This window comes from Hylobates moloch, unplaced genomic scaffold, assembly GCF_009828535.3.
Source record: "Hylobates moloch isolate HMO894 unplaced genomic scaffold, HMol_V3 SCAFFOLD_9, whole genome shotgun sequence".
Taxonomy (NCBI): domain Eukaryota; kingdom Metazoa; phylum Chordata; class Mammalia; order Primates; family Hylobatidae; genus Hylobates; species Hylobates moloch.
The window spans coordinates 78,838,771-78,860,056 of record NW_026652284.1 but is presented as its reverse complement, the minus strand read 5'-3'; the positions used below and the strand labels follow the sequence as shown (position 1 = coordinate 78,860,056).

The following is a 21,286-nucleotide window of genomic DNA, read 5'->3' as shown; positions in this document are numbered from 1 at the left end:
CTGTTTTCCACTGTTTGTGAAATTTGATGTCTCTTTGAGAAAATGAGGAGAATGTCATGGAAGTATAAAAGTACATTTACATTTTATTTTATTTTATTTTTGGAAAGGGAGAAAAAGGTGAATTTCTCAGGTTATAGCTGTTTTTAATTGAGCTCCTACTGCAGGCCAAACACTGTGCTCAGGACTTTGTATGTGTTATCTTATTTACTCCTCACAAGGATCCTATAAAATAGCATTTCACTACCATTTAGCACTAAGGAAACTGAGACTTGGGAATGTTGTCCAAGATATCCTAGCAAGTAAGTGATGGAACCAGTATATAGACACAGGGTTGACACTAGAATCACATCGCTACTTTGGGGCCAGTGAGCTCAATGTCCCTCTTGGGCAGGATTCTAGAACATTTAAGAGTCCGTTAGGAAAGATCGGGATCGTTATAAGTCAGCATAGATTACTGAGAAGAAATCATATCAGAATAATATAATTTCCTTTTTTGACAGCATTGCTAAATTTCAAGGTCAGAGAAAATGCAGAGTTTGAATATTGTATCTTAGGATATTAGGAAAGTATTTGACAAGGTCTTTCATGATATCATCATAGACACTATGTAGTGTGACCTAGCTGGTGGTCCTGTTATGAGAGTGCAACAGTTATACTCAAATGTGCTTATATCAGTGAGAGTTTATTGGAGGAAACAGAAACTACTCTAGGTATTCCACACACAAAGAAATTTAAGTCAGAGATTGTATTAATGTGTTCTCATATTGCTATAAAGAACTACGTGAGACTGGGTAATATATAAAGAAAAGGGGTATAATTTGCTCATGGTTCTGCAGGCTGTACAGGAAGCATGGCTAGGGAGGCCTCAGGAAACCTACAATCATGGTGGAAGGGGAAAGGGAAGCTGGCACGTCCTACATGGCTGAACAGGAGAAAGAGCAAAGGGGGTGGTGCTATACACTTTTAAACAACCAGATCTTGTGAGAACTCAGCCACGAGACAGCACTAGGGGGATGGTGCTAAACCGTTAGAAACTACCCCCATGATCCAATCATCTCCCACCAGGCCCCCCTCCGGCATTGGAAATTAAAATTCAACATGAGATTTAGGTGGGGACATAGAGCCAAGCCATATTAGAGATGTAGAAGTTAAGAAAATCAATGGAAAGGCTAGAGGAGAAGGCTGTGTAGCATAGGCTTCAGGAGTGACTCCCACAACACCACAAAAGTGTGCATATAAGGAACAACTACTGCTGCCACAACGAGGAATAGCAATCCAGAGGCTGCCACAGGCGCCGCTGAGTTCAGTAATACAGATTGAAATCAACCCTCACTGCTATTTAGGGATTAGAAAGCTACTAAATATTACTGCAACCACTCCTCAGTACCTGTGAAACTGGTGACTAGATGCTAGAATGCTGCTGTAAATAATCAAGCCTCCATGACAGGGCTTGCAAGAAGGAAATAACTAAACTAGCAGGCATATAGCTTCTGTTTGCTTCCCCCTCCACCCCCACCCCTGTTGTGAAAGAGTGCACTTACCCAGAACTCTAGTTGCAAGGAATTCTGAGAAATGTGGTGTTCAGCTCTCTAGCCTCTGTGATACAAAGGCTCACCAGGGGCACATGGCAGTGGTTGCTAAATTTCAGTCGACTACAATGTTAAATAATAAATTGTTTACCAGAAGATTTCTCATTTTGTGATGCAGGACCTCAGCCTCAAGCCCTGGCTAGCTCAAAATTTTTCATAGAAACTTGGTTGAAGCTATAAGGTGAAGGTCCATCAGAATTGCAAATAACATGAAGTGGAACAAAATAAAAATATGTTATAGGATAGAATGAGGATCCTAAAAGATCACCACAGGCTGGAGCAGTGGCCTTGATTTACAAGATAAACCCTGCTTTGGGGTCCAAATAACCAGCTTCACAAGTATGTATTGTAACAGTCACTCTTCAGAGATGCTGGTCTGAAGACTGGAGCAGGGCTTGGGCATCTCTGCTTTTAAAATACATTTTTTAAAATTTAAAAACTCTACAAGTGCTTCTGAGGTGCAGCTAGGACAGATAACCACCTTTTTAGAACAAGGAAATAAACAACTTCCCTCTGCTCTCAGGAGCCAGAACTCACCTGGAGTATTGTGTTTAGAACTTACCTGGAGTATTTAAGAAGGCTGGAGATATACTGGAGCACATTGAACGGAGAGGCAACTGGATGGTGATGTAGGTGGAGACCATGTTGTATTAAGAATGGGTGGAGAGGCCGGGCGCGGTGGCTTACACCTGTAATCCCAGCACTTTGGGAAGCCAAGGCAGGCAGATCACCTAAGGTCAGGAGTTCGAGACCAGCCTGGCCAGCATGGTGAAACCCCGTCTCGACTAAAAATACAGAAATTAGCCAGGCATGATGGCGTGCACCTGTAATCCCAGCTACCCAGGAGGCTGAGGCAGGAGAATTGCTGGAACCCAGGAGGCAGAGGCTGCAGTGAGCTGAGATCGTGCAACTACACTCCAGCCTGGGCGACAGAGCAAGACTCTGTCTCAGGAAAAAAAAAAAAAAAGAATGGGTGGAGAAATAACCGGTTATGTTTAGGTTGTATATTATTTACTTATATTAACCTTTCATGAATGTTTATCATTTCTTAAATACTGGGTTAAATAATATTTACTAAATATACATTTTAAAAATGTCTTACCTGTATATGCCTATAGTATTTGTTGATTTTGAAAATTTCAGAGTTTATTTTGGACAGCACATATATGCAGTTTTACTTAATTAGTAAGAGAAAGCAAATGAAGTTCTGCTTTAGCTTTTTAGGAGTTACTCTGGAAATGATACTAGATATTAAGTGGCGGTTTAGGAGAGATACCAAAAAGAGAAGACTGACTCTACTCCCTGGTTCATCCATTGTTCCTAGACAAAATTGTTAAGTATGAGGCAATTTGTTTTGTTCTGAGCATCTACTTCCATGCCGTATTCTTTGCTTAGTAATATCTTTCTCTCAGTTCTCATATCCTTTCCTTCCTTCCTTTTTTCCCCCAAAATCTGTTTTGGAAAAAGACCAGATACACAGGAATAAAATGCCTAATAATGTTTAATGTTCGTGAAATACATTTTCCCCTAGAATCATACAGCCTTGAGCCAAAGGAGTAAATCACTAAGGATGGAATTTTAGATGCCAAGAAATAATTGGCAAGGGTAGGAGAATGTGTAGGGGAACTACTTTCTCACTTACCATTCTTTTATGAAAAACTGTTGCATTCCTCTTTAACTTAGGAGGTTAATGTTGCCCGGGATATGAAAATAAAGGTGACAACAATAAACTACAGGTCCCTCTTGCAGCTGGGTGCAAATACCCATCGTATTTCTGGGCAATTAGAAATCGTTCATTTTCCTTTACAGAAGTACGAGGAATCCAGGTTAGGTGTGGCTGCAGTGGTTTGGAGTTCCCTGGGCACTGAATATAGTCTACTATTCTGTGTGCTCTTGGTCCGTGGGATGTTTAACGAAGTATAACCCAGCTCAGACCTGCTGGTATATGCATTTTGGTTGTAGGATACCTCTTTTATTAGCACAGAACACACACAAGGATGTAAATATTAGTCTTCCCTGTAAAAATGAAAATCTCTTTCCTGTACAACAGGCCTTTGAAGAAAGCATTTTCATAGATACACACAGTGACCATTACAATATTCATTACTCGCACAGGAAATCCTTCCTTTTATTTAACTAAATCTTTGGGCTTCAATTTTTGTTTCCTTCTATTCTGCCTTCATTGGAGATTGAAAACAGCTGGTCACTATTTTCTGTGCAAAGAACCCTTCATAAATGCTTGGATACTTATTAAGTGCTTTCTCAGACTTGACTTTTCTTGGCTGAATAATTTCAGTCTGTTTAACCTTTGTGCAGGTATTATTTTCTAAGCTTTTAAATCTCTTATGAATTGTCCGTGGACCTTCTCCATGTTATGTTTATCCTTCTTTGTTTTAAAACACAGTATGGTGAAGTTCAGGAAAAAACTGATGTCAGTAGCTTCTGTGTTAACATCCTGGTTTTTATATGTATTCACTATACTCTTGGCAACAAATTAAAGGACACATTTCCAAGGTCATTAATGAGGTGGAACCACCCACATCTTAAAATATTTTTAGAAGAACAAATTAGGTAATCTTCATAAATCTCTTTGATGTTGACACATACTTTGCTAAAGTTATGATTGTTATTTTATTCTCTAAACTTGAATATCTTTGTCATAATCATGCTAAGAAGTTAAAAATTAAATAAATTATTTTGTTAAAGTATTTTTAAAAATTACTTTATATATTTAAATTTTTATGAGGACTTTTTACTTGTTTAGAAGATGTGCAAATTAGGAAACTTAATGAATAATTGTGGGTGGACTGACGTATTTTCTATGGTATTATATTCCTCACAATTTAGTTTACTTGTAAATGTTTTGGGGATGCATGAAGGAGATGAAAAGCAACCTTTTTCTTTAAAATTTCTTATCCACAAAGAGAATGAATGATAGTTACTTTATTCTTTATTGCTAATAGGCTTTTAGTTCCATGAGCAACTAGTTGAAGGAATTAGGACCAAAATTGAGGAACTAGGTAATTCTGAACGTTAAAATTATTGTTAAAATAAAATGTTTTTGTAAGCTGGGGGTCAGAATTCGGCTGCAGCTGGAGAAATTGATGTCAGTTTTATGTGATTATTCTTTCTGTGCTTAAGAAAAGTATTTGCCGTAGCAACCACATCACGTATGACAGTGGTTACTATCTTGAGATTTCCTGCTTTATTTTCTCACTGAAGAGCCTAGTATTTTTTTTAAATAAATTATAAGTCAGAAACATCATCCTCTGTGTCCCACTTCTGTGAACATGTATCTCCCTGGAGGCTCAGCTACACATTGTGGCATGTGTTTCATATTGTGTAGTTAAACATTACTGGGCAATTGCAGCTGCCCCCTCCCATTAACTTTTAAAACAAACCTAACCTGTTTTCCTCTTTAAAATTTTTTTAAAATTGTTTTTTAATCTTTTTTTTGTGTATGACAAAGAGATACTCTAAATGTTAATACTAGGTTTTAAATTAAGCAATGGAACAAACCTGCACATTGTGCACATGTACCCTAAAACTTAAAGTATAATAATAATAAAATTTTAAAAAAGACTTACAAATAAATTCTTCTGAATTAAACCTCAGGAAAAATTAAAAAAATAAATTAAGCAATGGAAAATATTTAGAAGTATAAGCATATATATTTGAATAAAAAATTAAGTGTAAACATATCTTGGTTAATAGTATCTTGTTATAAAATCATCCAAAAAGAAAAATCTAACAGAATAGACTCCTTCTTTTATTTAAGTTACTTTTAAAACTTCTGTTAACTCTCTGTAAGAATGTTTATTTTTATCTTAGGAGTGGGTTATTTTTAAAATTTTTGAGTATGGAAGCCAAAAGGCATTTTGCCGTAGGTTTTTTAGGTCAGCCTGTAAAAAAAAAAAAAAACCTTTAAAACTATAATGTATCTGAAACGTAGTGATATTTAAACTACTCTGTATAATAGTGGACTTCAAGTTTGAAACTGGGATGTTTCTGCAGTAAAACCGAAGATTGCTGCTCCTTCTGCTTCTCCCTACATCCTCCATTTGGGAATAGAAATGTATCAGTTAAGGACTGAATTTGACTGTATGTACCAATAAACCCAAATAACAGTGGTTTAAACAAAATAAGATTAATTTCTTTTCTCATTTAATGAGAAATCCAAAAGCAGGTATCTGGCACTGGTGGAGTGAGTTTGTGATGTCATTAGAAATCCTTTCTGTGACACCATCTTTAGAGTATTATGCTTGTTCTCCTGCCTGCAGAATAAATGCAGGATCTCTAGCCATCAAGTCTGTATTCCAGGAGTAGAAAAGAGCAAATAACAGAAAGGATTGTGCCTATATCAAGAAAACAGAACTTTCCTAGAAAACCTTACTTGATTTTTTTTAAGAGAAGGGTCTCACTCTGTCATCTAGACTGGAATATGGTGTTTGTGATCATAGCCCATAGCTTATTGCAGCTTCAAACTCCTGGCCTCAAGCAATCCTCCTGCCTCAGCCTCCCAAAATGCTGGGATTAGAGGTGTGAGCCACCATACCTGGCCTAAACCCTTATTTTTATGTGTCATTAGCCAGAATTGTATTACATGGCCACTTTTTCCAATGAGATAGATACTTTTTCACCCCTGGTCAGAAAGCTAGGGATTATAGATATTAGGAGCCAAATTTTTCACTTTGAGATACTATGACATTAGTGGTGGCTCATGTGACTTCAGTTAGAAGCTCCTGATTGGGATGTTGTCAGGAGCACGCACAAGACTGTTAGGGTTGGAAGACTGTTGGGGTTGGTAGATTCCTGGAATGAAATTTCCTAGTAATTTCCTTTCTTTATTTAATCAACACCAAGGAGTAGTCTGCTTCTTCCCTTTCTGTTGCTACCTCTTCTCTCTAATCAAACTGTTTCTTCTCTGACTTATTGCAGAAAAGAACATTGTCTTTCCTTCAGCCTTTTTCTTACTCTCCTCATTTCTAAAGGAAATGCCTGCTCAGCCCATCTTTCTGTTTTGAAGGTTTTTCTAGAAGATTAAAATTTCCCCCACTTTATTCTTTGTAGTGAAAAAAGCAACTTCTGAGATTTTATTTTTCTCCTTCTCCTTCCCAGTATGTGCTGCTACTCTTAATATGTAGGTCATATTAGAATAGGTGCTCTATAAATGTTAGTTTCTGGTAGGAAAAGATTAGTTTTTAATTTACTCCAATAATGGTTTGGGTGAATTTTCTCAGATACAGAGGTCCAAAGTAGGAGTCAGTGGTATATCAAGAGAACCCTGACTGTTTATTACAGCACTGGGGAGTTTGTAAAGATTCTGGGATGAAGAGTGTCTTATCTCCGAGTTAAGGAGAAAACAAGACCATAATGAGAGCCTCAGCAGTGAAGCCAGTGCTGGATGAAAAAAAAAAAAATTAATGAAAGCAATGTGGTCCTGGCTTGGTGTGGAGAGAGGAAGATGATCTGAGGAGGAACATAGGTCACAGAGTGCTGTTGTCTTCACTGGATTAGTAGTGCCACAATGCATGCTTTTTATAGTTTCTATTGTTTTTGTTTTGTTCTTACCAAAGCACCTACAAATACTAAATTTACTTTTTAAAGAATGCTATCTAGAAATACGCTTCAGTGAAACCTTTCTATTCATTATCAAATGCAGTTGATAATGGTGGTTTAGGAGTTTCTTACTTTTACAGCAGTTAGTTTCTAAAGAAACCATTTTTCCTCTCCTCCCTGATTCTGACGTTCCTTGACAAACTTGATAACCCTTATTATATAATACTGAATGTTAAAGTTTTCAGTTGTATTTGTGTGTGTGACACATTTTAAGACTTCTTGATGAAAACAGAACTTACAACTAAATATATAATTCTCTTACAGAATTAATCTTCCCTTTAAAAAGAAAAAGAAACAAAAAGAATATTGAGCAAAGAATTTCTTTAAGGGATTATCCCCCTTCTCCCAGCTTTATGGTTTGATTTACTCAATTGGTTTATAAAAAATATGTGTAAGTTGAGTTATACTTGTAATTTTTTAAAACTTACAAAATGGGACAGAAATGGAGAATAACAAGTTAAATTCCTAGACTCTATTTTGGTATAAGAGGTTACCATGGGAACCAAGTTTCAATTCTGAATATAGAGAAATACGTCTTGTAATGATGAAGCCTAGAGACAAATCAAAGATACTAAAAATCTGCTGAAAAGGTTAATGGAATGTATGTGTCCTATCTAAATGTCAGTAATGTAACCCATCAAATTAACCAATTTCTATTTTTGTTGTTGATTTCAGGGAACAAAGTTGAAGATGAACACCATAAACACCATATCTTTATTTTTAGCATAGTTATTGATCGTTGAAATATTACACCTTCTCTTCTATATATTTTGTTCATTTTTAACATACTTGTAAAGTCTGTTATGACAAGAAATCTAAAGGCAGCCTTGGCCGTTATCTTGCTGAACTGTCCCTAAGGCGTTTCTTTTTCATGAGCTTTGAATGTGAGATACGAGAGTGTTCTAAGTTCTAAAAGTTTACCACAAATATTGGTGTTTTATACTATCTTAAATTTGATAGACTGTCTCAATATCTTTACAGTGGGTACCATTTGGGTCCCAGATGTCTTGTCACATTTGTTTTCTAGCCATCTAAATCTGGAACAGCTGTAATTAGGGGATTGGTCCTTAGATAAACAGTTGTGTTGAGTCTTTTTCTGTTTTTCCACTGATACATGCATATTCTGAAAATCAGGTTCTTTCTGACTCTACTGGGATAGATCATTCTGTTATTACTTGCACCAACCTAATAATAATTGTAGTAGTCACAATACTTTCTCAAATACATTATCGGCAGTGCACCAATGCTAGTAATGAAATACATATAGCATCTACTAATTCAAAATTAATGATGAAAAACCATGTAACATGGCTCCTGCTGTTGTTCATAGATATTGAACATCTGGGTAGACAGTCAAAAACACAAATTGATAGAGTTATCTGTGAAATTATTTAGGTAAAGGATTTGGAATTCTACATTAGAGAACTTATGGTTTAATGAAAAGTAAAGATGGAAACACATTTAAAAGACATAACTCAGCCAGGTATGGTGGCCCACACCTGTGATCCCAGCACTTTGGGAGGCCAAAATGGGAGGATTGCTTGAGTCCAGGAGTTTGAAATCAACCTGGGCAACATAGTAAGACCTCATCTCTACAAAAAGTAAACAAAATTAACCGAGTGTGATGTTGCATGCCTGTAGTCCTAGCTACTCAGGAGGCTGAGATGGGAAGATCGCTTGAGCCCAGAAGGTCAAGCCTTCAGTGGGCAGAGATCATGCCACTGCACTCCAGCCTGGGAGACAGAAGGAGAGACCCTGTCAGTCAATCAAATCAGTCAGTCCACCCACCCATCCATCCATACATACATACATACATACAACATACTCATAGGGTAAAAATAAAAATTACTTTTACCAATAATTATATTATTCACATGTTTACGTTGTATCGTAATCATTCATTTAATCAGAGATTAGGCTTAACCATCAAAACACCCATTAGAAAGTAAAAAAGGCCTCTGGATAGATATTAAAAAGTAAGATTACTTGCAAATAAAGATCTGCACATAGAGAAAAACTTAGTTATTTAAAAAAGAGTAAATAACACAAAACCACATAATTAACAGGATCTCTAAGATACATTTCTATACTCACGTTCATAGGAGCATTATTCAACAATGTTCATAGGAGCATTATTCAACAAAAGTGGAAAAACCCAAGCGTTCATTGACAGACAAATGAATAAGCAAAATGTAGTATATACATAGAATTGAATGTTATTTATCCTTGAAAAGGAAGGAAATGCTGACACATGCCACAACATGAATGAACCTTGAGGTCATTATGTTAAGTGAAATAAGCCAGTCATTAAAAAACAAAACAAAACAAACTTTAATGGATTACACTTATATGATGTATCCAGAGTAGTAAGACTCATAAAAACAGGAAGTAAAATGTTGGTTGCTGGAGGTAGGAGAAAATGGCGAGTTGTTCATGGGGTACAAGAGTCTCCCTTTTTCCAAGGTGAAGATTGGTCACACAATACTTCATGCTACTGAATGGTACATTTTTTATGATAATTAAAAAAAATTTTTTTATTGTGGTAAAATACATATAACCTAAAATTCACCATATTAACCATTTTCAAACATAAGCATACCTCATTATTGCAATTTGCTTTTTTGTGCTTCACAGACATTGTGTTTTTTACAGATTGAAGGTTTGTGGCAACCTTGTGTCAAGCAAGTCTATTGGCACAGTTTTTCCAATGTTATGTGCTCACTTTGTGTTTCTGTGTCATAGTTTGGTACTTTTCACAATATTTCAAACCTTTTCATCATTATTATGTCTGTTACAGTGATCTGTGATCGTTGGTCTTTGGTGTTACTATTGTAATTGTTTTGGGGCACAACAAACTGCGCCTATATAAGATGGTGAATTTAATTGATAAATGTAGTATATGTTCTGACTGCTCCACCAGCAGGCCATTACCCTGTCTCTCTCCCTCTCCTCAGGCCTCCCTGTTCTCTGAGACACCACAATATTGAAATTAGGCCTATTGATAACCCTACAGTGGCCTCTATGTGCTAAAGTGAAAGGAAGAGTCACACATCTCTCATTTTAAATGAAAAGCTAGAAATGATTAAACTTAGTGAGGAAGGCATATTGAAAGCTGAGACTGGGTAAAAGCTAGGCCTCTCGTACCAAACAGCCAAGCTGTGAATGCAAATAAAAAGTTCTTAAAGGAAAATAAAGGTTCTACTCCAGTGAACACATGAATGATAAGAAAGTGAAACAGCCTTTCCCTTTCTGATATGGAGAAAGTTTGAGTGGTGTGGATAGAAGATTAAACCAGTCACAACATTTCCTTAAGCCAAAGTCTAATCCAGAGCAAGGCTCTAACTCTGTTTAATTCTGGAAGGCTAAAAGAGGTAAGGAAGCTGCAGAAGAAAAGTTTGAAGCTAGCATAGGTTGGTTCATGATGTTTAAGGAAAGAAGCTATCTCCAGACCATACAAGTACAAAGTGAAGCAGCAAGTACTGATGGAGAAGCTGCAGCAAGTTATCCAGAAGATGTAGCTAAGATAATTGATGAAGGTGGCTACCCTAAACAACAGAATTTCAATACAGAAGAAACAGTCTTCTATTGGAAGATGTCATCTAAGACTTTCCTAGCTACAGAGGAGAAGTCAATGCCTGGCTTCAGAGCTTCAAAGGACAGGCTGGTGGTGGTGACTAAGTTGAAGCCAATGTTCATTTACTGTTTTGAAAATCCTAGGGCCCTTAAAATTATGCTAATTCTACTCTGCTTGTGCTCTATAAATGGAATAATGAAGCCTGGATGGCAGCACATTTGTTTACACTATGGTTTGCTGAATATTTTAAGCCCACTATTGAGACCTACTGCCGAGAAAAAAAGATTATCTTTGGACTGTTACTGCTCAGTGAGAATGCACCTGGTCATCCAAGGGCTCTGATGGAAATATGCAAGGAAATTAATGTTGTTTTCTTGCCTGCTAACACAACATCCATTTTGTAGCCCATAGATCCAGGAGTATTTTAGACTTTCAAGTCTTATTATTAAGAAATACATTTTATAAGGCAATATCTGCCGTAAATAGTGATTGCTCTGATGGATCTGGGTCAAGTAAGTTGAAAACCTTCTGGAAAGGATTCACCATTCTTCATGTTATTAAGAACATTTGTGATTCATAGGAGGAAGTAAAAAGATCAGCATTAACAGGAGGTTGGAAGAAGTCCATTCCAACCCTCATGGATGACTTTAAGGGGTTAAAGACTTCAGTGGAGGAAGTAACTGCAAGTGTGATGGAAATAGTGAAAGAACTAGACTTGGAAGTACAGCCTGAAGATGTGACTGAATTGCTGCAATCTCATGATTAAACTTGAACAGATGAAGAGTTGCTTCTTATGGATGAGCAAAGAAAGTGGTTTCTTGAGATGGAATCTACTCCTTATGAAGATGGTGTGAACATTGTTTAAATGACAACAAAGGACTTAGAATTTTCCATAAACTCAGTTGATAAAGCAGTGGTAGAGCTTGAGAGGATTGACTACAATTTTGAAAGACACTGTGCTGTGGGTAAAATGTTATGAAACAGCATCTCATGCTACAGAGAAATATTTTGTGAAAGGAAGAGTTAACTGATACAGCAGACTTCACTGTGGTATTATTTAAGAAACACTACAGCCACCCCAAACGAGACTTCTAAGCAGCACAGGTGCCTCTGCACTCTCTCGTTATTCTCCAGGGTTCTCCCAGTCAAATCTTAGCTGTTTATCTGCTGCCTTGGTCTTTTTTTGTTGAGAGTGGACTAGCACCAGGCCTCTCTTGTCAGCCATCTTTCTGATGTCACTCCTAAACATAACTTTTAGAAAACCAAATACCGCATGTTCTCACTTACAAGTGGAAGCTAAATGATGAGAACACATGGACACATCTGGGGAACAACACACACTGGGGCTTTTCAGAGAGTGGAGGCTGGGAGGAGGGAGAGGATCAGAAAAAACAAATGGGTACTAGGCTTAATACATGGGTGATGAAATAATCTGTACAACAAACCCCCATGACACAAGTTTACCTGTGTAACAAACCTGCACATGTACCCCTGACCTTAAAAGTTAAAAAAAAAATTTTAAGAAAATTGACGTTGTGAAGGCAAACAAACAAACAAACAAACATAACTTTTATGTGCACTGGGAAACCAAAAAATTTATGTGACTTACATTATTGCGATACTCTCATTATTGCAGTGGTCTGGAACCAAACCTGCAATAACTGCGAAATATGCCTCTATCTAGTTCAATGGTATTAATCTTGAGCACTTCCGTAAAGTTGTGCAGCCATCACCACCATCGATTTCCATAACTCTTTTCATCTTGTAAAACTCAACTGCTGTACCATTAAACACTGACTCCCCGTTTCCCACTCCTCTTAGTCCCTAGCAACCACCATTCTGTTTTCAGTCTCTGTGATGTTGACTACTCTAAATACCTGACATAAGTGGAATCATACAGTATTTTGTTCTTTTGTTACTAGCTTATTTCACATAGCATAATGTCCTCAAGGTTCATCCATGTTGTAGCATGTGTCAGAATTTCCTTCCTCACATTTTGCTAATGGGCACTTGGCTTGCTTCCATGTTTTAGCTGTTATGAATAATGCTGCAATAGACATGGGGTTACAGATATCTCTTCAAGACCTGGCTTTCAATTCCGGATATATACCCAGAAGTAAGATGGTAAATTTTATCTTATAAAAAATTTTTTAAAACACATAAGGTGAAGTCAATAAAACCTTTGTTTTGATATGGCAAACCATTTTATGGCAATGAGACAGAATTTTTTTAATGAATAAATATCACCATTACCACTCTCTCTTATAACCTCACTTAAGCCGTCTCACCTAGGCTCCCAATCTGTCAAATAACACACATAGAGATCCAAAAGCAGGGAGAAAGGAAAGAGGAGATAGGAACACCTGTCAGTTCACTCTCCTTCACCCCACCCTTTTGTTTTTTGACGTTTGTTTAAGGATTCCGGACTCTGATTTGCCACACAAAGTAGGCATCAATTTAGGCTTCCCTCATATTTCTAAAGACTAAAAATAAGTCTTAACATGCATTCTTTTGACCAAAATGACCTTAAAGCTCATCCCAACTAACATTGTTACTTGGTTGTCATAGTAGTAACTGTAGTTTTAAACTGTGCTAGGACTATTACAAATGCAACCTAGGTTGGTCAGATGACTGTTATGAGTATTATGTCTCTTTTTAGAGGAACAGTGAGACTAGAATGTCTCCATAGGCAAGTAAACAAGTTGGTGATGAATCTGAAACATATATCCCATGAAAGGAACTGGGGATGTTTTATATTAAAAATAGACAGCCAAGACAGGAGCCATTACCTCTGTCTTCAGATATTTGAGGGACAATTATATGAAAGAGGAATTTATTTGGAACATGAGTGTAAATTACAGAAGGAAAGATTTCTATTTTACATTTTAAAAATACTTTTTGTAACTTACAGTTGCCCATCAGGGTCCCTTGTGCGGAGGGACCCTGTAAAATTCTTAAGAAAGTAGTTTACTGCCTGACCAACATGGAGAAACCCCATCTCTACTAAAAATACAAAATTAGCCGGGCATGGTGGCGCATGCCCGTAATCCCAGCTACTCGGGAGGCTGAGGCAGGAGAATTGCTTGAACTCAGGAGGCAGAGGTTCCAATGAGCTGAGATCGTGCCATTGCACTCCAGCCTGCACAACAAGAGCGAAACTCCGTGTCAAAAAAAAAAGAAAAGAAAAAGAAAGCAGCTTGCTTTCTATTTGGAGAATTATATGGGAAATGCCTTCTTGGTGGTCTCTGGTACATTTATTTGGAGCCTCGGGGCATTGAGGATCCAATTTGAAAACCGCTGATCAAGACCAATATAGCCAGATTAAAAATCTAGTTATTCCAAATATTTATTTCCTATGTAGTCATTCAGTATAAAAAATGAAGAGCCATTGAAAGATTCTGAGCAGAATGACGTGTTTTGGTTTGTATTTAGAAAGTTCACCACGTTGACAATATGGAAATTAAAATCAAAACTGTGATATTGGAAGCAAGGAGACTAGTTTGGAGGCTGCTACAATGGCCTAAGCAAGAAGTGATTAGAAGCTAAACTAAGACAGTTGCAATGATAAGTAGAGAAAAGGGGTTATAGTTAACTGTACTGAGAAGTAGAATTAAAAGACCTAATAATCAGTTTGCTATGGTGGGAAGGGAGGAGTCTGAATTAATTCTCAACTTTATTATTTTGGGGATTGGGTAAATAAGGTTGACTTTAGTGGAGATAGAATATGTCGGGGGAGCTGTAGGTTTGAAGGGAAAGATCTTGAATTTAGTTTTAGGACTGGTAAATTAATTGGCAACTCACCTCAGATTAAGTTGTCTAATAGCTAGCAAAGTTAGTTATGGAACTTAGGAGCAAAGCCTGGGCTAGAGAATTAGTGTTGGGAGACATGGATGTAAATGTGGCAGGCAAAGCCATGGAAGTCCAGGGGCAGAGGGAATCAGAAAGACTGAGGAAGCAGTTTGATAGATATAAGAGGAAACTGAGTAAGTTCTTATAATTTCTTTTTTAATTTTTTTAAAGTTTATGTGTTTCATATATATATATTTTTTAATTTGAACAGGGTCTTGCTCTGTTGCCCAGGCTGGAGTACAGTGGCACAGTCATGGCTCACTGCAGCCTTGACCTCCCAGACTCAAGTGATCCTCCCACCTCTGTCCTCGAAGTAGCTGGGACTACAGATAGGTGCCACCACACCTGGCTAACTTTTTGTATTTTTTATAGAGACAGAGTCTCACTATGTTGCTTAGGCTGCTGGTCTTGAACTCCTGGGCTCAAGCATCCCTTCCACCTTAGCCTCCCAAAGTTCTGAGGTTACAGGCCACCATGCCTAGCCAAGTCCTCATAATTTCTTACAGCTGAAAATGTACAATAACAATAGCAATGCAGGCTTAAATGCAAAGAAAAAAAGCCCACCAAAAACACTTGAGTTTTTAAAATTTACTTTCTTTGAGAAATTTGAAATACAGCTGAAATGATTTTTAATAAAATTATGATAATGATTTTACTAAACTTCTGAAATGTTTCTACAATCTAAACATTCCAGACCTTTGCCTAATCATCAGCTTAATTTTTATTTGTTCTGGGTATTTTTTAATTCTTATTTTATTTCACTTTGTTCTTTATGAAATTAATTATGTTGGCCTTGAATCTGACCAGTGCAAATTTATTATATGGCTTCATAAAGAAATCATACTTCAATGAAAATACTTCCTTAAATGTAAGAACTTATACCTTCCTTATGTTCTTTGTTTACCTAAGGAAATGCAACCTCACCACAAGTACAAAGACCATCTTTCATGGACTACTTTGATAAGCAAGACTTCAAGAATAAGAGTCATGAAAACTGTAACCAGAACATGCATGAACCCTTCCCTATGTCCAAAAATGTTTTTCCTGATAACTGGAAAGTTCCTCAAGATGGAGACTTTGACTTTGTAAGTACATTTTAATTCTTCCATTTATGTTTTCTCCTTCTATATTTTATCATCAAATTTAGAAGCATAGTTCATATGTATATGAACTGTGTGTATGTATATACAATTATAGACCATATGTTAATATTCATTATACAGCCATATACATGGATAGAGGAATTGTGAAACTGTAGATTGCTTATAGAAATGTACTTGCAGAGAAATACTTTTTTATAGTTAAATCAATCATAGCCCAAATTTAGATAAATATTCAGGACTCCTTAAAACTAAAAATGACAACTATTTTAAAAGATATTTTCAATAATGCAAATATGAGATACTTCTGACATTCAGTAAACTCAGTTGCCAAAATTAATGAAGCAAAGGTATTTATGACATAGAGTTTGAGAATTTGCTTCAATTTTTTAAAGTATATGAATTGGTTTCTATTTGAGTAAGTGTTAATTCCACTTGGTTTCTCAGAAATAATAGTGCTATTCTGTACCTAGGAGCATATAAACTTCAGTATAAAACTGCCTTATCACCTATTTTGTTACATTTTCTCATTATTTCTTCTACCCTCGTTCTTCTTACTTCTTTTAAAGAATGCATAAAATACAGATGAACTATTTTAAAGTAACTGTTTCCAGAACTTGAGAGAGTAAATTCTCAAAATGAGTTATTTAATGGAGTGAAAATTTTATGGAGTAAATTTTTACTTAAGCACATTTTAAATAATAATGTTACTTTTGCATATTGTTCTGGAAGTTTTTTTTCCAAACAAAATAACTTTATAATCCTTTATAATTTTATTTATTAATAAACATATGTATAAGTCAGTACAATTTTAGATATATGTAAATATGTACATTTTTTAAATTTAAGAATTTTTAAGTAATATTAAACCTTTTTGCTTAGACAACATGACTCTAAATGCTTTGCGATTATGAGTATTTTAAGTACTTTTTTCCTCAATATTGTGATTGCGTTTTTAAATAATCAGATAATAAAGTTTCAGAATCTATCCCCAATAAATTTAGTACTAATTGCTAGCAAATATTAGCAGTATAATTCACAGATTAGCTTGCAAGCATCATTGCAATATCTACTTAATATTTTTTCAATATTGTAGTAAGCAATTAGAAAAATAAAATCAATACGTCTTTAGTCTTAATAAGATTTCATTTTAACCTACCCACTTTTTTAAAATTATAAATTATTTAGAATGCTGACATTTAAGCTTTAAATTATTCATGAATATAATGAATAATGTAGAGTATTTAGCCTCAAAGAGTTGTCTTGTGTCAGTTGGAATAAATCTTTTTTTTTTGGCATAAATTTAAGGGTACAAGTGCTGTTTTTTAAATTTACATGGATATATTGCATCATGGTGAAGTCTGGGCTTTTAGGGTAACCATTACCCAAATAATATGCATTGTACCCTTTAGGTAATTTCTCATCCCTGACTCCCTTCTTCCCCTCTCACCCTTCCAAGTTTCCATTGTCTATTATTCCACACTCTGTGTCCGTGTGTACACATTATTTAGCTCCTACTTATACATGAGAACATGCAGTATTTGACTTTGCTGTTTCTGAGTTGTTTCACTTAAGATAATAGCCTCCAGTTCCATCCATGTTGCTTCAAAAGATAAGATTTTATTCTTTTTTATGGCTGAATAGTATGGAATACATCTTAATGGGCTCTGAGAAACCATTTGAAATGAGCTACAAAGTAATGAATAAATTATCATGGTTAAGAAATGGCAAATAAAATGATTTAATTTTGCTTCAGTTAATCTTTCTACCACCCCAAAATTTAATGGCTTAAAACAACTATTTTACTTTCATCAAAACCACAATTTTGTGGGTTAATAGTTTGTCTAGGTTTATCTAAGTGTTTCTTCTGCTGGGCTTACCTGGGGTTTCTTAAGTGACTGAAGTCATCTGCTGGTTTGAATGGGGCTGAACACTCTCGCTAAAATTACTTCACAAATGTGTTGGCAATTGTGCTAACTATTGGCTAGGTCATATGATCTCATCAGGCAAGCCTGGGGTTTTTACGTGGCAGTAGTAGCCTTCCAACAAGGTGAAAACAAGGTTGTAAGGCCTCTTGATGTCAGCGTAGGATCTGCACAGTATCCATTGATAATAGCATCAAAAAGAATGAGATACTTAGGAATAATCTTAACCAAGTAGGTAAAAGAGTTGTACACTGAAAACTGCAAAAATGTGGGTGAAAGAAATTAGACATCAGTACATGAAAAGACATATTCACAGATTACAAGCTTTAATATTGTTAGGATGTTACTATTGCCTTAAGCAGTCTACAGAGTCATTGTTATCTCTGTCAAAATCCTAATGATATTTTTTGCAAAAGTAGAAAAAACTCATCCTAAAATTCATATGGATCCTCAAGGGACCCTAATTAGTCAAAACAGTCTTGAAAAAGAAAAACAAAATTGAAGATCTCATGTTTCCTGATTCCAAAACTTACTACCAAGCTACTGAAATCAAAACAGTGTGGTACTGTCAGAAAGACAGACTTGTAGACCAATGGAATAGAGAGCTGACAAGTAAACTTTTCACATCTGTGGTCAAATGATTTTTGGCAAGGGTGCCAAGACCATTCAGTGGGGGCAAAGAAGCGGCATTTCAACCAATCGTGCTGGGAAAACTGGATATCCACATGCAAAAGAATGAAGTTGAAGTCTTACTTCACACCATATACAAAAATTAATTCAAAATGGGCCAAAGATCTTACAGTAAGAAATAAAACTAAAAACTTATTAGGAAATACATATGAGAAAAACTTCATGACATTGGATTTGGCAGTGATTTCTAGGCTATGACACTAAAAACAAGTAACAAAAAATAGATAAATTTGACTACATCAAAATGGAAAACTTGTGTGCATCACAAGACACTATCAACAGAGTGGAGGGCAACCAATGGAATGAGATAAAACATTTGTAAATCATATATCTGATAAGAGGTTAATATTCATAATGTATAATGAACTCCTACAAATCAACAGCAGCAAAAAAACCCCAAACAATCCATTTCAGAAATGGGCAAAGGGGCCGGGCATGGTGGCTTGTGCCTGTAATCCCAGCACTTTGGGAGGCTGAGGCGGGTGGACCACCTGAGGTCAGGAGTTTGAGACCAGCCTGACCAACAAGGTGAAACCCCACCTGTACTAAAAATACAAAATTAGCTGGGGTGTGGTGGTGCATGCCTGTAATTCCAGCTACTTGGGAGGCTGAGGCAGGAGAATCACTTGAACCCAGGAGACGGAGGTTGCAGTGAGCCGAGATTGCACCATTGCACTCCAGCCTGGGTGACAGAGCGAGACTCTGTCTCAAAAAAAAAAAAAAAGGGCAAAGGACTTAAATAGATATTCCTCCAAAGAAGATAAGCATGGCTAATAAGCACATGAAAAGATTCAATAATTATCATTAATCATTAGAGAAATGCATATCAAAACTACAATAAGATACTACACACCCATTCGAATGACTATTATCAAAACACACACATAAAATAACAAGTGTTGCTGAAGACAGAGAAATTAGAACCTTTCCTTGTGCACCTGCTGGTGGAAGTATGTTGTAGTCACTGTGGGAAGCAGTATGGTGGTTCCTCAAAAAAACTAACATAGCATTATCATATAATCCAGCAATTCTACCTCTGGGTATGTACCAAAGAAGTGAAAGCAGGGTCTCAAAGAGATAGTTGTACACCCTTTTTCATGGCAACGTTATTCACAATGACAAAAAGGTAGAAGCAACCCAAGTGTCCATTGATGGATGAATGGATAAAAAAAATGTTGTAATACATAAAATGTAATATTGTTCAGCCTTAGGAAAGAAATTGTACAATATGCTACAACATGGATGAGCACTGAAGACATTATGCTAAGTGAAATAAGCCAGGTCACAAAAGGACAAATGCTATATGATTCTACTTATATGAGGTACCTATAATAGTCAAATTCATCGAGATGGAAAATAAAATGTTGGTTCTCACGGGTGGGAAATAGGGAGTTATTGTTTAATGGGTACAGAGTTTCCGTTTTGCAAGATGAAAAACGTTCCAGAAGTGGATGGTAGTGATGCTTGTATGAGAGTGTGAATGTAAATACTGCCACTTAACTAAACACTTGAAAATGGTTAATTTTGTGTTATGCATTTTTTGCATTAAAAAATAGCTGTAATTTAATGCATTAAAAAATGCATAAGAGAAGAGGGGAAAGAATTTGCACAGTGTCACTGTTGTCATAGTCTGTTGTCAAAATATGTCAGAAGTCTAGTCCTAATTCATAGGATATGGAAATAAATTTCACTTCTTGGTGGAAGGCGAAGTCACATGGCGAAGGGTGCTGTGAGATGGAAGGAATAATTACAGTACACTTTGCAGACAGTCTAATAGGATGTTAATTAAAATTCAACAGAAATTAGAATGTTGAATTTAGGAAATTAGAGTTCATTAATGATTTTGATAATGACCATTGCAGTACTCTACTTTCAGATTTTTCACATACACACAATTTTTGACATGTAGCCTTCTACTGTCTGTCTTAGATTCATTTTAGTTTTGTGAATCTATTTTTCCGGTGGCTAACTCCTGAAAGTAACTTTTGGAAACATTTTTAGCCCCTCATAGATTTTGTAGTCATTCTATCTGGAAATTCCAAAATTTGTTAGAAAACATTAAGCTAATTTAACAAATATTTTACTTTGGATTGTCCTAGGCACTGTGGGTAAAAATAAATTATACTGATTTATTAAGAAGACAAGGTATGAATTAATGAAGTGGTAAATTGTAATCCAGAACAATAACTCAGACATTGCCATGTGGTTTTGAATAAGAGTTTTTGAAGGCTGGAGTTATATATGAAATTATAATGTGGAAGAGGACTTTGTCTAAGCATTGATAAATGGATAGCAGAAAGAGAGAAGGCAAGCACTACAAGGAATGATGTGTAATAAAAAGCTTAGCGGTAGGAAAGCATAATCTATATTGGGTGGCAATGAAATAGGGACCTTCAAATCTATGGTAGTTAATTTGGAAAAATACGAGAGAGAAAATGGAAAAGTAGATCCGGATCAGAGGGTGAAAGCTTGCAAGGTTACAGAGTCTGAATGTTTATTTAATAGATAGTGGAAAGCCACTGAAGGTTTTAAGTTGAAGGATGACATGATGAAAAGTATCTTAAGAATATTAATAGTGAAGATAGCATGAAGGATTGATAGGAAGAGACTCAGGGTAGGGGAAGTTGGTTATGTGGCACAAGCTTAAAATAATATAGGAATAAAATTGAAAAGAAAAACAAGAATGAGGAGGAAAGATTAACAGAAATAGCTGACATACTAGATTGAAGAGTACTATTTTGATTAGTTAAGGTGAGGAACCAAATGATAAATGGTGACAGTAACAAAAAAAAATAAACGAAAATGTTCCACAGGAGGAAAGGGATATCAAGAGATCATATGACTGGATCCAATTTTTGCAGAGTTATTTATTTTTGACTTATATAGGGCAGATAGCCTTAAAAAGGGAATTGCGGGAGGGACAGAGTGACTAGAACAGTT

The 21,286-nt window shown here is 36.0% G+C and overlaps 1 protein-coding gene across 7 annotated transcripts in view; it reads left to right on the top strand.

Moving 5' to 3' along the window:
• The window catches only part of STK3 (serine/threonine kinase 3), a 427,140-nt gene that overhangs the window by 255,668 nt on the left and 150,186 nt on the right, over positions 1-21,286 (top strand). For all 7 annotated transcript variants that reach the window (XR_009214836.1, XR_009214835.1, XM_058443993.1 and 4 more), the window contains exon 10: positions 15,541-15,716. Coding sequence is in view for 5 of the 7 variants with exons in the window: in XM_058443993.1 (XP_058299976.1) it covers positions 15,541-15,716 (176 nt within the window). In the remaining 2 variants the exon portion in view is untranslated. The remainder of the gene's footprint in view (positions 1-15,540; positions 15,717-21,286) is intronic.